Source organism: Perna viridis, chromosome 14, assembly GCF_037379345.1.
Source record: "Perna viridis isolate PV_CMFRI_1.1 ecotype Kerala chromosome 14, ASM3737934v1, whole genome shotgun sequence".
Taxonomy (NCBI): Eukaryota; Metazoa; Mollusca; class Bivalvia; order Mytilida; family Mytilidae; genus Perna; species Perna viridis.
The window spans coordinates 4,035,094-4,051,886 of record NC_142458.1 but is presented as its reverse complement, the minus strand read 5'-3'; the positions used below and the strand labels follow the sequence as shown (position 1 = coordinate 4,051,886).

The 16,793-nt window shown below is 33.8% G+C and overlaps 1 protein-coding gene across 4 annotated transcripts; it reads right to left on the bottom strand.

Annotated features, from left to right (window-relative positions):
- Nucleotides 1–1,130: 1,130 nt before the first annotated feature.
- Nucleotides 1,131–12,062, bottom strand: LOC148597790 (uncharacterized). Of its 4 annotated transcripts, XM_088560930.1 has the most exons (4): nucleotides 11,924–12,062; nucleotides 8,523–8,606; nucleotides 5,494–5,640; nucleotides 1,131–2,517 (listed from the first exon to the last, which is right to left on the bottom strand). In XM_088560930.1, exon 4 carries the CDS (start codon nucleotides 2,400–2,402, stop codon nucleotides 1,266–1,268), a length of 1,137 nt encoding a protein of 378 aa, XP_088417056.1. In that variant the 5' UTR covers nucleotides 2,403–2,517; nucleotides 5,494–5,640; nucleotides 8,523–8,606; nucleotides 11,924–12,062; the 3' UTR covers nucleotides 1,131–1,265. The 4 variants fall into 4 exon arrangements, with proteins under 4 accessions (XP_088417056.1, XP_088417057.1, XP_088417058.1 ...); XM_088560931.1 differs by lacking the exon at nucleotides 5,494–5,640; XM_088560932.1 differs by lacking the exons at nucleotides 5,494–5,640; nucleotides 8,523–8,606 and having other exon boundaries at nucleotides 11,924–12,039.
- Nucleotides 12,063–16,793: the final 4,731 nt, after the last annotated feature.

Below are 16,793 nucleotides of genomic sequence, written 5' to 3'. Positions count from 1 at the left end.
CCATCTGCAGAACAAAGACAGTATAGATCGCACCATTGCTGTACAGAGATAGTATCGATTGTACTATATGCAGGACAGAAACAGTTTAGACTGTACCATTTGCTGTACAGAGATAGTATAGATTGTTCCATCTGCAGGCCAGAGAAAGTACAGAGTGTACCATCTGCTGTACAGAGATGTTATAGATTGTACAATCTACAGAACTGAGACAGTATACAGGGGCGTAGCTAGGCCTGTTTTATTTGTACGCAAAATTACGGCGAGGGGTCTTGGGGGGGGGTCGCTCTAGGCCCCCAGTGAGTCATTGCATAAAACCTTTATTTCATCTTTAAAATGTGTGTTTTTATTTTTGTTACTTTTTTCCGAAAGTACGCAACTGCGTATTTGCGTATAGGCAGCTACGCCCCTGGTACAGATCGCACCATTTGCTGTACAGAGATAGTCTAGATTATACCATCTGCATGACAGAAACAGTACAGTGTGTACCATCTGCTGTACAGAGATAGTATGATTGTACCATCTGCAGGACAGAGACAGTACAGATTGTACCATGTACCATTTTCTGTAGAGAGATAGTATAGATTGTACCATCTGCAGGACAGAAAAAGTATAGATTGTACCATTTGCGGTACAGAGATAATATAGATTGTGTAATCTGCAGGACAGAGACAGTATAGATTGTACCAGTTGTTGTACAGAGATATAATAGATTAAAATATCTGCAGAATGAGACAGTATAGATTGTACCATTTGCTGTGCAGAGATATTATAGATTGTACTATCTGCAGAACAGAGGCAGTACAGAGTGTACCATCTGCAAGTAAAAGACAGTATTGTCATTATTTTAAATTGATCAGCATTGAAATTGTCTCGTCATTCAATGAAAGATTGTTTTTCTTTGTTTTTTTTGTTTTTTTTTTGTTTTTTGTTTGTTTTTTTTTGTATTTATTTTTTGTGGGTTTCTTGTTTGTTTGTTGTTTTATATTGGTCTTTTGTTTTTGCTTAGGATATTTTCTGTTTGATACATTCCCATACATTATGTAAAAACCCATTATATATTTGACATGTATATTCTGATTTGTTTTATAATAGGTCCCCTTGGGTTTTTCTAATCAAATAAGCCTTGAAAATAAGAAATTTGTAAATCTATTTTAATACAAACGGTAACAATTTTTGCACATTGTGCTAATGTGATGTCATGGCAAGATGAGTAAGGATGATGTGTCTCCGCTTCTTATCACAGAATGCTTTATTATAATCCTACTTTATGTTACACTTCCTTCTATAGAATCAGATTCCATTTCAGAATTTACTTCTATTACCCATTTTTTAATCCATTCTTCTTTCTCAGATCCCATTAATTCATTGTCACGAATATACTTTTTCACATCGGTATACGCATATGAATCATTTACATCTCTCCAAGTCTTCCATGTTTGTTCTGAATGTGATCTTTCTACTTCCGCTCCCCCGGAACTATCCTGTGTCGTAGGTAGATCGTCGGGTGCACTCTTCCCATGAGATTTATCGTTACGTCCGTGATTACTCGGACTAAAAACTGTCGGTAGTTCGTTCATATCTGCCATGGGTTTTGTAATTTTTCTCTTGTCAGCGTCATATTGTTCATCAACCTCTTTACGAATCGAGTCGATTTTTTTGTTTATAATTTCTTTCTCGTGCCATTTCTGGTTTACTATCTCCTTTTCATGCCATTTCCGAAACTGTTCAATTTTCTTTCGAATCGAAAAATTCTCGTCTGCTTTAGAATGTTTAAATTTTCTGTCCATTCGTTCCACTAATCCAATTTTATTTGTGTTGAGCAGCAATTTGGGGTTTTTATCGCTTTCAAAACTCCGATGTATAGTATTATTAAACCCTTTTCTACTGTTTTGATTACGATCGTTTCTCGACCGTCTGTCTGTTCGTTCTATGTACGGAGAAGAAGAGTGCAATTTACCGTCTATTATAAAGGAGTTTTCTTTAGAATACCGTTGAACGTCTGCAATATTCCCGCCCGACATATTAGACACACGAGTCAGTTCTTTTTGATTTGGCTGTGGTGAGAGAGGTTCTATCTTGTTACTAAACGTACTGTGCATAAGATATGGCGTTGTGACGTCATTTAGTCGACTTATGGTATGACCATTTACCAGAGCAAGTTCGTTATCCTCATTGTGTGAATTGAAACTCATTTGGGTGTCCTTTCTAGCATTTTGTGATTGAGCAATTGGAGGAAATAATGAATACTCGTGGCGCTTTTGTCTAGCTCGTTTTTTCATTAACATCTTGGTTTTCCCTTTGGGGTTGTGTTCAATTGCCTCCTTCATGAATGTGTCCGATGTGTCCTGTTTATGTGACGGCGAAAACGTACCGTCCTCACCGGCAATCGAATATTTTAGCATTATTTTCGAAAATATCTGGCAAGTTAATGCAATTAAATATGTTTATACTAACGAAATATAGTGATTTGTTCTCTGTTTCAATCCCCTTGATGACCATCTTGAACAGCTACATCATCTAAAATCAAAATAATAAGTCGTTTATCAAGAACTGGAAATAATGTCTGCCAATGTTGTACATATTTTTTTCATTGGTACAGTTCGATGGAAACACTACAACATGAAAAAAATACGCATATAGGGACTACAGTAATATACACACTTTCAACCAGAATATATATATGATAATACTGTATGTTGTTATTTGTTTTTATTCATTAAAACCTAAACAAAACTTTCATAGCAATACATGTAAGCTTGTTTTTAGACACGTGTAACTTCCCGGGTCAACCAAATGTTTGAAATGGCTTGATTCCTTTCTTTTTATTCCTTACATGTTGTTTAGCTGATATCCTTAATACATTTATTAATTAAAAAAACGGGTCTGACTTATTAGTCGTCCTGTCTATTATTCAATGTGCATAGTAAATTCAAAAGGATATTGTACAAGTCAACACGTTTTCAAAAGTAATATGCATATAGAATTTATGCCTTGCCACAGTAGACAAATACTTCTCCGTGACGTTTAAATCATGTCAGGGAAGAAATGTCATTTTTACGTTAAACCATGACCATACATGGGAGGGTGGACAGGGGTGGTTTACGGGGTGAAGAGGACGGGAATCGGTGGTTGAAAGGGTGGGGAACGGTGGTCGAAAGGGCTGGGAATGGGGAGTGAAAAATACGGGAAGCGGGGATTATGTTTGGGAACAAACAAAAGGGGGAGCGGTGGTCTAGCAGAAGGGAAGCGGGGATGAATTTCCCCTATACATGTACTACCAAAAGGAAGTTATCTAGGTATATATCGATTAAAATAAGAAAATGTCAGCATGAAGATCCCTATTGTTCTGATGAAAAGGGATCATCCATTGTTATGGTGATATCATCCGTTGTTATGGTGATAGAAGTTCTCTCTTGATTGTGTTGAATCAATAGTATCAATATTTTTCAATTATAAATCTTCAAAATTTGTTAAAGATTAAAACGTTGGGAAATATGACTGGTGAACACAATCCATAAATCTTCTTAAGTGTTACAAACCTGAAATAGAACCATGTCGAAATATCATTCCAAAGTCAACTCTTGATGTTTTTTTAATATTGTAAAAACATTTAATAGATTTTATCAAAAGATATTCGTGGTTCGGTTTTTATATTTCATTGTGAGTGAGTTTATCTACCTTTGTCAACATGCAGTATAGATCAACACTAGAACTAGAATGTTTACGCTTGTATAATGTTGGATTTATAATCTTTTTAATAAAGATTTTATAAGAGCTATTGACACTTTTAACTGTAATATATGAAAGCATGACAATCAATACATCAATAAAGCTTGATTCTGAGTCAATAGATGTTGATCAATCGAGTCGCTTTGAAAAAACATGAAATTCTCACGTTACTATCTCATAAGTAAGTGGTGAGGGGGTCCACATTAAATCTATAAAAACTAAGGTGTTTGTTGTCTACATTATAAATACAATTCAAGGTTGGTGTCCATATTTTATATATCCAAGTTGATAAATGTTTTCTATCCACATTATGTATAAAATTTAGGGGTTTGATGGCCACATCAATTGTACAATTCAAAGTTTGGTTGGCACATTACGTGTGCATGTGTAATATATAAAATTCAAGAATTGAACATTAGTGTCCACACCGTGTATAAAATTTAGGGGTTAACACTAGTGGCCACATTATGTATAAAATTCAGGGGTTTACACTAGTGGCCACATTATGTATAAAATTCAGGGGTTTACACTAGTGACCACACCACGTATAAAATTCAGGGACTTAACGTTTTTTGGGGGGAGACGCGTCATTTTATAGAAAAAAAATAATTTGTCGTCATTATGTAAATCCATCATCTACAAACTATATGTCAGAAACAGAATATTTCTCACTAAGATCTGAATATCGGAAATATAACTTTTTAGGCAGCATTTGAGACGTATTTTTATAACCTTGGTCCAAAAGCCTGTCTCTCAAAGGAGATAAATGAAAATTTCTTTTCGTTTATTCGGTTTGCAAAATACATAGTTAATTACATTCCTATCAAAACAATTAATATGCTGCAATAACGTTTAGTGTACTCGTGCAACCTAAGGCTTCACTAATTCTAAATAAGGGTAACAACAAAATTACTGATCAGAAATCCGATCCATAATCAAGTCAAATCCAAATTGAATCTGACAAAAAAGATATTACATCACCGGAGTAGCTGGTACCGCAATGTTCCTGACTTGGTACAGCATTTCAAACGAAATGGTGGGTTAAATCTAGGTTTTACAGCCGCCAAACCTGCCTCTTCCATTGCAGGGTAAATATACCGGTGATGATTAAATAGCATTTGCATGCAAATCAATGGTCATATCAGTACAAAGAATACTAATTTACAAAAAAGAAATCATAAGTCATTGTTTTAGAAGAAACTGTATTTTACAACAAAGGACTGATATCTGGAAAAATTTTTAGTAAGAGACTTTCTGAGACGTATTTCCTCATGCCCCAGATTCAGGAGTATCTATGGCGTTCAAAGAAATCAGAACAGTTAGTACTTGCTCTAGCGTAACGAATCATGTGCTGTACGTATTACAACGTGCTCATCTGAAGAAGTGAAACGATGCTTTCCATTTTTTTCGAATGTTCTTCATATCCGGGCACTTTATTTGGTGAACGCCGCCGTCGACAAACCTTAAATATACATGGCGCTTCATGATATTAAAGTCCAATTAATTTGCATCATGCATCCAATAGTCATACGGTAATGATCCGTAATTATATACAGGTACAAATAATTTTGTTCACAGGAATAATTATGGTATCTGTAATTACATTTTTCTTTATATCCTACAGAGAAACGAAGAATATATAATTGATATTTTATTCATTAATGCAGGACCTGTAAACCCTAGGACCGATCGATATCACCCTGAATCAGATGAAAAGAAGATATTTTATAGAAATGTAGAGAACAACAATATCGGGATACTCACAGGATAACACGTATTCGTATACGTAGTAAAGCGTGTTCGACCGGAAATACATGTGTTTTCTAACCACATAGTAACAGCCCAGACGATACAAAAATCTTATCAAAGCTTGGTTATTCAAGTCTGTACGATAATTAGATGATATGTGTCCTGGAAAACCAAAAGAATCTTATAAAAAAACAGAAATAACATTGTACCGTCCTATACTAATACAGTTAACAACAAAATGAGATGTTATTTTCTTACAATCTTTAAGTATGAAAAGTAAACAATAATTATGTAAAAAGGATAATAGTTCTTCGATAAGTGTAATACATTGCCCCATAGCGAGTTATTTCGATAGTCAGAGTTCGTGACTGGTTTGCTTCTGTTCTCAATGAAAACAAAATTCTTGTACTATTTCAGTATTCTATGCCTTTAAAGTTCCGACCACAATATCTCTTTAGTCTATAATATTATTTTAAATAACACGTAAATTCAACAGGGGGTGTAGAGGAGAAAAAAACTTCCAAATTTATCCTCTTGAGACGTTTAAAAAACAATTGAAACGTAAAAATATTATTGAAACGTAAAAAATAATAAATAAAATGGGGCCCAAGTTTTCGGCCTTACGGTCTTCGTCTGAAAAGAAGACAGACAACTGCCGACCCCCACCACAGCGATAAGGGTGCCCTTCAAAATTTATCTTGATCATTGTGAAGATGCGTCAAGTTCAAGATGAAAAAAATATAAATTTTAGAGAAGCTATTATGAAAACTATTCGAAAATAGTGCTATGATGACTAAATAATGCGGGTTTTTATATTCATCCCAAAGGGATGGGCAGTCCCATGAAAGCTGATGATACGTTGTTCTAGGAACTTTCGTTGTTTCCAAAAGGACAGTTACTTTCATTTCGTCGACACTGTGGTTAGCCTCCAGAAAATGTTAACTGTCTGGACAATGAATAGAAAAGGGTCTTATTATTTTTTACCTTTTTTCCACCTACTCCATGCATGCTTTCATCCTGTGGTAGTGTCTAAGTGCCTGATATTTTATAAAACATAGTAATTGGCTGTTAGTTTTGGAAAGGCACCCCTGATTTGTACTAAAACTCAGAAATATTTTTATCAGTATGTTACCATGGCTGCTTGATTTTATAACAATAATCACTAAATTACTTCTAAATGACATGAACCTCTACACAACAAGGATTACAAAAATATGCACTTTTTATGACAAAACACTGGAAATTTCTCTGCGGACTGCCTCAAAACAGCTTTATTTCAACAAAATGAGACCAAATTTTCAGAAATGACCTAACAGTATTGTACTACCTATACGTAAGGTATACGTGAAACCATAACGTTGGCTGGCCCGACGACCTCGTCAGTTTCCGAAGTAAAAGAACAGCGTAGTCTCTTACAGTGTCGTGTGCCTTTGTAACTGATAGGGGGCGTCTAGTGCCACTCTTGAAAGAACTTGTAACGAGGTGTGCTCTATCATTTTCTAATATATGCAGTAATGGGAAGCGAGTCGTTGAATACTGAGGACATGTATAATCAAACATGTCATGGTGACAGACACTCCACATCGCTCAAACAGGTCACGGTGACAGACACTTCATATCCTTTGGGCTTTTGCGTATGCCGCTGAGCTTATGCTATGGTCGCAATTTCTATCAATTGAAAGCTCAAGGGTTTAGAGACATAATCTTTGTAGCAGAAATGCAGAATTTTTTACATTATAGGAAAGGACAGTTGACAATGTGGAAATCAAAGTCGTTAGGTTTGTCATCGAGGGCTTCTCTTTTTGTCAAATTTGAGATAATGGCAAAAATAAAAGTAAGACTGAACAAACTTTTTCCTAATGCATTCTTTTAATGATTCTATTAAAAAAATAAATGTTTTAATATTAAACATCCATAGAATTAAGAGGACTGCCAACCTTTTGTTGGGCGGACAGTTTTTGCTGAAGTATTGAGCAATTTTCCTGATTAAGCAATACACGACTCAAAGAAAATGTTTATTAATGTACAAATATCATTATTGGTTTTAAATAAATTTGGTTGTAATCCGATAATCTTGATAACCAAATCAGATTATCTCGCCCTAATCTTTTATTTATATCAGTATGTAATTAATATGTATAACCGAGTTGGATTAGGCCAGCTATAGACTTGTTTAGAAAATAAATCATCGAAATACATGTACATTTATCAAATTAGTACACATAATATATAATTTCCATAAAATCCACGCCGTTAATGTACAAGAACTAAACAAGTGTGAACACTTCTCTGCACTTAAGTGCTCATAAATTAACAGAAAGCAAAAATTATAGTGTTGCAAATCACCTAGAAATCATCATGATTGAAATATTACAGACATGTATCTGTCTGAAATAACCTAAAAAGCTTTTTAGGGTCATCATCCTAATCTCTACATTTTATACGTTTTTTTTTTTTTTTAGGAAATCCTTGGTTCTTGCTTTTTTCTTTTTTATTACAAATCCAATTATTCTGATCCTCAAATTTCTAAAGAAGTGTCGTTGTCTTTTATTGAAATTTTTACCATACTTAAGTTTTTGTAATTGAATGACTTCTGCTTTCAGGAAATACCATATGGACTTTTACAGAACATAAATGTTAAGCGACATTGGGCGCCAAAACTGTTCATGCTCCCAATGTAAAAAAATAAAATACACAGGAATTTGCCTAATTATACACATTGGTTGATACTGCTTGTATTTACAACAGCGGGACTTGAACCCCCTTTTTGACGAAAAAGTTTTTAATAGTGTGTAAAATTTTAGGCAAATGCACAAAAGATAGATTGAAGCCTCATTTTTAAAGTTCTTGAACCGAAACCCCACCCCGTTTATAAATTTCCGGGTCCGCCCCTGCACAGTCAGCACTGCTAGTATCCGTATCTCCAACCTTCAAGTCAATCATCAAACTAAAACTACATTTTTACTAAATGTACTTTTTTTTAATTTGGTACGATGCTTGGAGAAATCCGAATCAAACTTAAGTGAACTAAGGTCTAATCTTACCTTTCTTGTGTTAAATTCCAGGCGAACATTACTGTACATTGAAGGATTTATCCACATTCAAATGAATTCACTTCTATTCTTTATCTGTAGGGTTTAAAAATTGATGACGGTAAATGCCAATGACTGCCAAATGAATCTTTTTCTCTGTCTGTTTTTTTTTTCATGAGTATTTGTTTATAAATCTGTCCCGTTGTTAACAAGAATAGATATTACCGTTTGTTCTCGATAATCTACGTTATTGATTGTACACAATGTGACCTTAAATGCCAAGCGAATAGAAACGAAATTAACCGTATACTTTCTAACTTTAAATGTGGGGACACAATGACGAACCGGTATTGTTTTCCGACCCTTTTAAATTTTTGACAAGATCGTCAGGGGATTAAACCGTTAAGTCTTTCAGTATCAAATTTTCACAAATAAACTTAAATGGCCTTTTAACAAAAACAGCACAAATCTTGTTTTGTTAAGAAATCAATATATCTTTCCACATACAAATGATTAACCTAAGTTCGTTCGTTTCAAATTGATGCGAGCTTTATGTATATGAATCGAATTTTAATTTGTCATTTAAACTTTTATAAACTACCCAACTATTTCATTAGGCAGATCAATACAAGTCGCTATGTAAGTTTAACAACAGATAATTTTAATTGGACTCGTTCGTGTCTTCACCGGGATTCTTACCAACCATTTAGGATTATATAGATGATTATTTTTTCCCTTTTATGCAAAGTATATATAATGAATAAACAACACACTATGGTCAGACATTTCTCTCTATTAACACAATATATAACTGCATGGTCAAACATTTCTCTCCATTAACACAAATAGACAACAGCATGATCAAACATTTCTCTCTATTAACATAATACACAACGTGTTTAGACATTTCTCTATATTAACATAATAGACAACAACGTGGTCAGATATTTCTCTCCATTAACATAATAGACAACAACAGCATGGTCAAACATTTCTCTCTATTAACATAATAGACAACGTGGTAAGACATTTCTCTATATTAATATAATAGACAACAGTGTGGTCAGACATTTATCTCCATTAACACAATAGACAACAGCATGGTCAGACTTACTCTCCATTAAACATATGATGAAATGTCTCAAACAAAAATAACAATAAAGATTTAATGAAAATATTTCATAAAAAGTCTACGGAAAATAAGGTCTTCGAGCAAATGCCAAGATAAAAAAGCAATGACCGGATGTAGGACGAAATGTAATATTTGATTCCTTAACATTAGACTCAATGTTAGAACCAATAAAAAACATAATTCAAAGACCTAACATTGACACGGTGAAGATAACCCTTATGGATCGAAAAAAGTCCGGGTCTGAGTTTATTTATATGGACTTTAAAGAATTCATTATTTGCATTTCGAATATACAGAATTTATGTATTTTTTTTGTACAAAGGATAGGCTACCTATATATAGAGTGCACAAGTCTGCCAGGCTATATATCTACTGATTGTTTACTCTGGTGATCGATATATATTGATATTGTATCTGGTTATCTAGTTGAGTGTAATAATATTTTCATGCATACTTCTGACCCCGCAGTGATATATTAATTATATTGTTTTTGTTAGTAAAACCATGCCTGTTTTTTTCCAAATAATATTAACGTTTAAAGACAAACCCCACAATTCTGGCGTTAGGAATTTATCAAGGTTTCACAGAAATGTTCCAAAGTATAAAGGCATGGAAATAGGAATAAGAATATAGGTCACTGTGCTCAAAGTAAATATTTACCAGTTCAAAAATTCGTTATGCACAATGATTCCAATCGTCCTAAACCTACTGCGGGTAATAAAGAATCGAAATATAAAATATCCGAAATCGAATGCTTACCATATACTAGTACGGTAATGTAAAAGGTACCGAGGCGCATGTCGAGGGTATTTATAATTGTATGTTAGTAAGTAGCAGTCTTTATAAAATTCAGACAGTAGATGATTCATGAATGTCAAAAACCCACCAAATTCAGTTTTATTTCTTATTCAGAAACAGTTACTGAGCACATAGCCTGTCTTAGTTTTGATATTGTCACTTTGCAAGAGTTATCGTTCTTGATTTGGTTTCATTTGGTTGAGGTGTAAAACCACTATCAATAGTCCCATTACTTTCTATGTTGAATTAAGCAATTTTCAAGGTCCCAATCTTTTTTTAAAGTTTGTTAAAATGAACTTTAACAGGTTTTATCATAGAGGGGACCCTTTAAAGACTCTCTCATAAAATTTGCAGCATACCTTTAATGGCTTCTAAGAAAGAATGGTGAAGTGAAAGTAGACAGGTACTAAAAATACTGCTTTCTTTTGGAAATTTGACAAATCAATGGGCTTAAGATCTAGACTCTGACAAATTATTCTCTACATCAGAGTTCAAAACTGTTGTATTCAGTGTGTACCTGACATGATAAGCTTTCAGATGATACCAAGTTTGCATATACTGGCTAAATCACAAAAAATATACAATGCATCCTAAGAACTACTTTGTTTTTTACGGACTACTTTCTGGTATGTGCAGGCGACTGGTTCCCCTTAATAGTGGTATTATACCTTAATTCCTTAATTGTAGTGGTAGATAAATGAATGATTTTCTAAAATGTGCAGATCTGCATGCAGCAATAATTATTGTTGTGTGAAAGTATGGCAAATGTAGACTGAAAAGGCATCGTTTGTTTGGTGGGTTTTTCTACACCACGAATCACTTTACCATTGGCAGTGTCTGAATTTTATATGGACTTGTACTAAAAGAGAATAACCGTCTATTAACATGAACTTAAAATGTTTGAGGCAAAAGAGAAACAGTCCTGGTGTATTTTATGGGGCAAATATTTTATGTTAAACTAAATGGTACGTCAATAACTGGTCAGACTTGCAACACTTTGATTTTAGCTGCAATATTCTTTCGATTTTTGTTGAATTCGAAGGTAAATACAACGTAGACCACTCAAAAAGGGAATGCGTGCACTTGTTTTCACTGGCTACAATTTTTACACACCACAGACTGGTTTTGCTATGAATGCGTAACGTCACAATGTGGAAAAAAAGTTGTTGATATATTCATGGTACAGATTACAGTATATTACACACTATCATAGAAACATAGGTTATTTGACCAGTGTGCAGCGACAACCTCGAATACCCCAAGTACTATGTCAAAATATGATAGGATCAATTTCATCTTCGACCCAGACATTATCTATTCAGTTCAGGCCAGTACTAACACTAAGATTGGTTGCTCTACCCTTTTGTTAGAATAATGCTTTGCCACGGTAGCATCAACAACATCTAATTTGATCGATTCCCAGAATGATTTTTATTAGGAACGGAAGTTCAGCAATTAAAGAAAAATGGTTAAAATGACTTACTTTACTTGAATGTATTCCCTTACAACGAATATTGGCGTCTATTACCACCGTGGTGAAAATAATTGTCAAAGCATAAGTTGGTTTACGTAAAATGTACATGCAATCTTTAAAGGTACAAATTCTATTATTAAGAGTTTATAGTTTACCTAATTGAATTCTATCTGTAAGAACTTGAAGTCGATAATAACCTTCATGCCTTTTATTCGGTAATACGGATCTATTTAACGATTAAAAGAAAAATAATAAAGATCTTGAATTTCAATCTAAATAATTTCACACCTAAAAATATTTTCAATTCATATAAATACTGCAAGTCATTGATATGACGTGAATAGAACGTCTCACTTTTGTGTATCATCAACAAAGTGTTACAGACGTCTAACTAATGTGTATCATCACCAACGTTTCACAGACTTCTCACTTATGTGTGCCATCACCAAGGTGTCAAAGACGTCTCACTTCATCACCAAAGTGTTACAGACGTCTCAATATCCTTGTCTCCGTGACTGCGACAGCGATAATGACCAGTTTATCGACAACTATTTTATAATTAATGTGTATCGTCATCAAAGTGTTACAGACTTCCCATTTAAGCGTATCATCACCAAAGTGTCACAGACGTCTCATCTAAATATAGGTTTCGTTTTATTTAAGGAGGACATCCATTTGAAGAATGGAAATTAAGGTAGAAATTTCGATCTCGACTTTTTTATTCCATTTTTTACTTATCATTTTGAAACATCTTGACCCTTAGTTTTTATGTTTTATCTTTTGATCGCGAAATATTTTTTTCTGGATTATTTTTAAAGTGTTAATTGTTATGACATTGTGTTTACTCCAGGATTTCAGTGTCCCATCAATTCGAAGAATATCAAAACTTATCCAAACATATTTCCCTACGAATTATAATTAATCACAATAATAATGTGAGTAAATGAACTAAGTAAGCAAAAATCAAAGTCTATATATATTTTTTTCTTAAACATTTTCATTAAACATACAACTGTATTTATATGGCAAAAAAATATTTTTCATTAGGAAAAATTCTTTTTGGTTTTATATTTCCCTTTTAAATTGTGTTGAAATGTTTTTTTTTCTTTTTTGTAAACTTATGGTCACGAAGAGGGTGGCTATGAATAAAATTTTCAAAGGAGGGGGCGACCGATGTATTTAGATTACGGATGTACCTGTCGTAATATGGTGGCATAGTATTGTTTAAAATGAATATTTCCACCAGTTTTACATATCAAATTGTATTTTCTGAACTATTGATTTATGACTTACAACATATCGTAAGATCAAACAAGTGTGATAAGTGTGATAAGAACATGGTTAAACAGTCGGTTTTATCATCCTCGGGTACTTTAAATTTTAGAATTCATTATTTTTGTTTTCAACGAGTTATCAAAAAATTAAAACTTTCGTTTAGAAAACGATAGATTTTTTGAAGTTTCTTCCCTAACACATTGTATTGTTTACACAATCTTACATGTTTATAAACTTGTACAATAATGACACTCTACCTTGTGATTTACCCGTATCGTTTCTTTATTAACATGTGATGTGGAATTTTTATTAAAATATTGCTTGAAATACCACAAAAATTAAAGTGTTATAGGAAGAGAAGTATACATTACTTTAAATTGATATTTATCTTCTGATATGATCTAGTCGTTCATTCTGTACCAAGCAATCAACATACACAGTCGTATAATACTAGCTAAATAAATAGACTAAGTACATACTAATACATACCAGGGTTCTGTGGCATCCCTGTTATGATTTCAGTATTCCGGATCCATTTCAATCAAAACATGGCAAACTGTATACCATAGAAAATCTTGGCATGTAGCATGTTATTCCATCGATTACAAATTTACAATTTCTAAGATCGAGCGGTTTAAGGATTTTACAATGTCTTCTAATCGGGGCAATCGATCCTCATTACAAAGTAGGTTCATATTGTTAACATTGAACTTATACTTTTAGACATTTTCCAGTCATACAGTGGGTTATACATTCTGTTTGAATATATCACAGCGGTCTGACTTTTGTTTAGATATTTATATCTTATATAGACAAATTAATTTTGTATTCCTAGTTACTATGATCAAAACAATCTTCAGCTGTCAACTTAATACCTTGATGTAAAATTGGTGTAAAAAGCAAGGAAATAAAAATCACACAAGTACTAACTAACATTGATTTTACTGATATATACAGTCTTCAGAATACAACATAAAATATAGTATGTAATCACAAACAAAAACACCACTCGTTATGAAGAGATGGACAAGGGAGTACTTCATCCCCGCATCTCTCCCCCTAGACCACCGCCTCCAACCCTCCTGACCACCGCTCCCCGACCTCTTTCATTTTACCCCCGGTTATTATTCCCAACCACATTCCACACTTCCGGTATTTTTCACACCCCATTCCCGCCCCTTTCAGTTACTGTTCCCCCTCCCTATCCCCATCCCCATGTCCACCTTCCCAGTTATGTTTCAACTATAGTATGTCAATTGTTTGTAAAACAATACGATACGATTATTATCACTCATACAGTGCATGGTTATGGCATATTACAACAGACAGAAATATTACAAAAAAAACATATGACGAAAAACTGTAATATTTAAACAGTATATTTTTGTTAATTTACATGACTTCGCTATTGAAGACTAGTGTCTCTTGTTTCAAAACAATTCAATACAAATGTGGAGGACATTCTCAGAATAATTGTTTAGCTACTGACAAGAACATTTATATTTTAGATGAAAGCTAAGTTTCACAAAGCCTTCATTAGATTTTTTCTTTCTTGTTCATAGTGAATACAATGAAGTAAGAAATGTTCTTCATTTTCAAATTGTCAAGAGTTACAAACTGTACATAGACGTTCTGAAACGGAATTCTATATGCCATCCCTTTTCTATCATCAAAGAAAGGGACCTTGTCAGTATTTTAACAAAGCATCACATTGGGCTATTTTCTCTATTTTGTCTACATATGATATTCGTTGTCCCATCTCGTATGTGTTAAAAAGATCTAGTTTTAAAGAGTATACAAGGGAACCAAGATTCTAGCGGAAATCAAAAGGATGTAATTCAGGGATAAACATCGGACATGGAAAACAGACAAACACATCAAAGAACATTTAATAACCAAAATAATACATACAAAGTAAAGTAACAAAAGTAAATAAGGAACTCGGAACTTGAGCATTTTGCACTTACTAACCCCAATCAGTTTCTTTTTCGGTAAAACATCACAAAATTGATATTTATGATGTTCACGTTAGGACTTTCGTTTGATATACAATCCTACATGTAGCCAATTTTTGCACGCCCTGACCCCACCACCCAACCCATCCATATTTCGAAATGTACGTTTTAAGACTAATCTGGAATGATCAACAGAATAGGATTAATCTGGAATGGTAACCATAACAAGACATATCTGGAATGGTAATCATAGTAGGGCTAATCTAAAACGGTAATCATAACAGGACTAATCTGGAATGGTAATCATAACAGGACTACACAGGAATGGTAATCATAACAGGAATGATCTGGATTGGTAATCATAACAGGACTAATCTGGAATGGTAATCATAACAGGACTACACAGGAATGGTAATCTTAGCAGGAATAATCAGGAATGGTAATCATAACAGGACTAATCTGGAATGGTAATCATAGTAGGGCTAATCTAAAACGGTAATCATAACAGGACTACACAGGAATGGTAATCATAACAGGAATGATCTGGATTGGTAATCATAACAGGACTAATCTGGAATGGTAATCATAACAGGAATGATCTGGATTGGTAATCATAACAGGACTAATCTGGAATGGTAATCATAGCAGGACTACACAGGAATGGTAATCATAACAGGAATGATCTGGATTGGTAATCATAACAGGACTAATCTGGTATGGTAATCATAACAGGACATATCTGGAATGATAGTCATAGCAGGAATAATCAGGAATGGTAATCATAACAGGATTAATCTGGAATGGTAATCATAACAGGACTACACAGGAATGGTAATCATAACAGGAATGATCTGGATTGGTAATCATAACAGGACTAATCTGGTATGGTAATCATAACAGGACATATCTGGAATGATAGTCATAGCAGGAATAATCAGGAATGGTAATCATAACAGGACTAATCTGGAATGGTAATCATAGTAGGGCTAATCTGAAATGCTCATCATAACTGGACTTATCTGGAATGCTCATCATAACTGGACTAATCTGGAATGATCATCATGACAGGACAAATCTGAAATTGTAATCATTACTGGACTAATCTGGAATGATAATCATAACAGGACTAATCTGGAATGATCACCAGAACAGGACAAATCTGAAATTGTAATCGTGACTGGACTAATATAGAATGATCATCATAACAAGACTAACCTGGAATGATCATATTAACAGGATTAATCTGGAATGGTCATCATAACAGGACTAATCTGGAATGATCAACATAATTGAAATAATCTGGAATGCTCATCATAACAGGGCTTATCTGGAATGGTAATTATAACAGGACTAATCTGGAATGATCATCATAACAGGACTAATCTGAAATGATCATCATAACAGGACTAATCTGGAATGATCATCATGACAGAACAAATCTGAAATTGTAATCGTGACTGGACTAATCTGGAATGATCATCATGTCAGAACAAATCTGAAATTGTAATCGTGACTGGACTAATCTGGAATGATCATCATAACAGGACTAATCTGGAATGATCATCATGACAGAACAAATCTGAAATTGTAATCGTGACTGGACTAATCTGGAACGATCATCATAATAGGGACTTTCATAAAGGAACAAT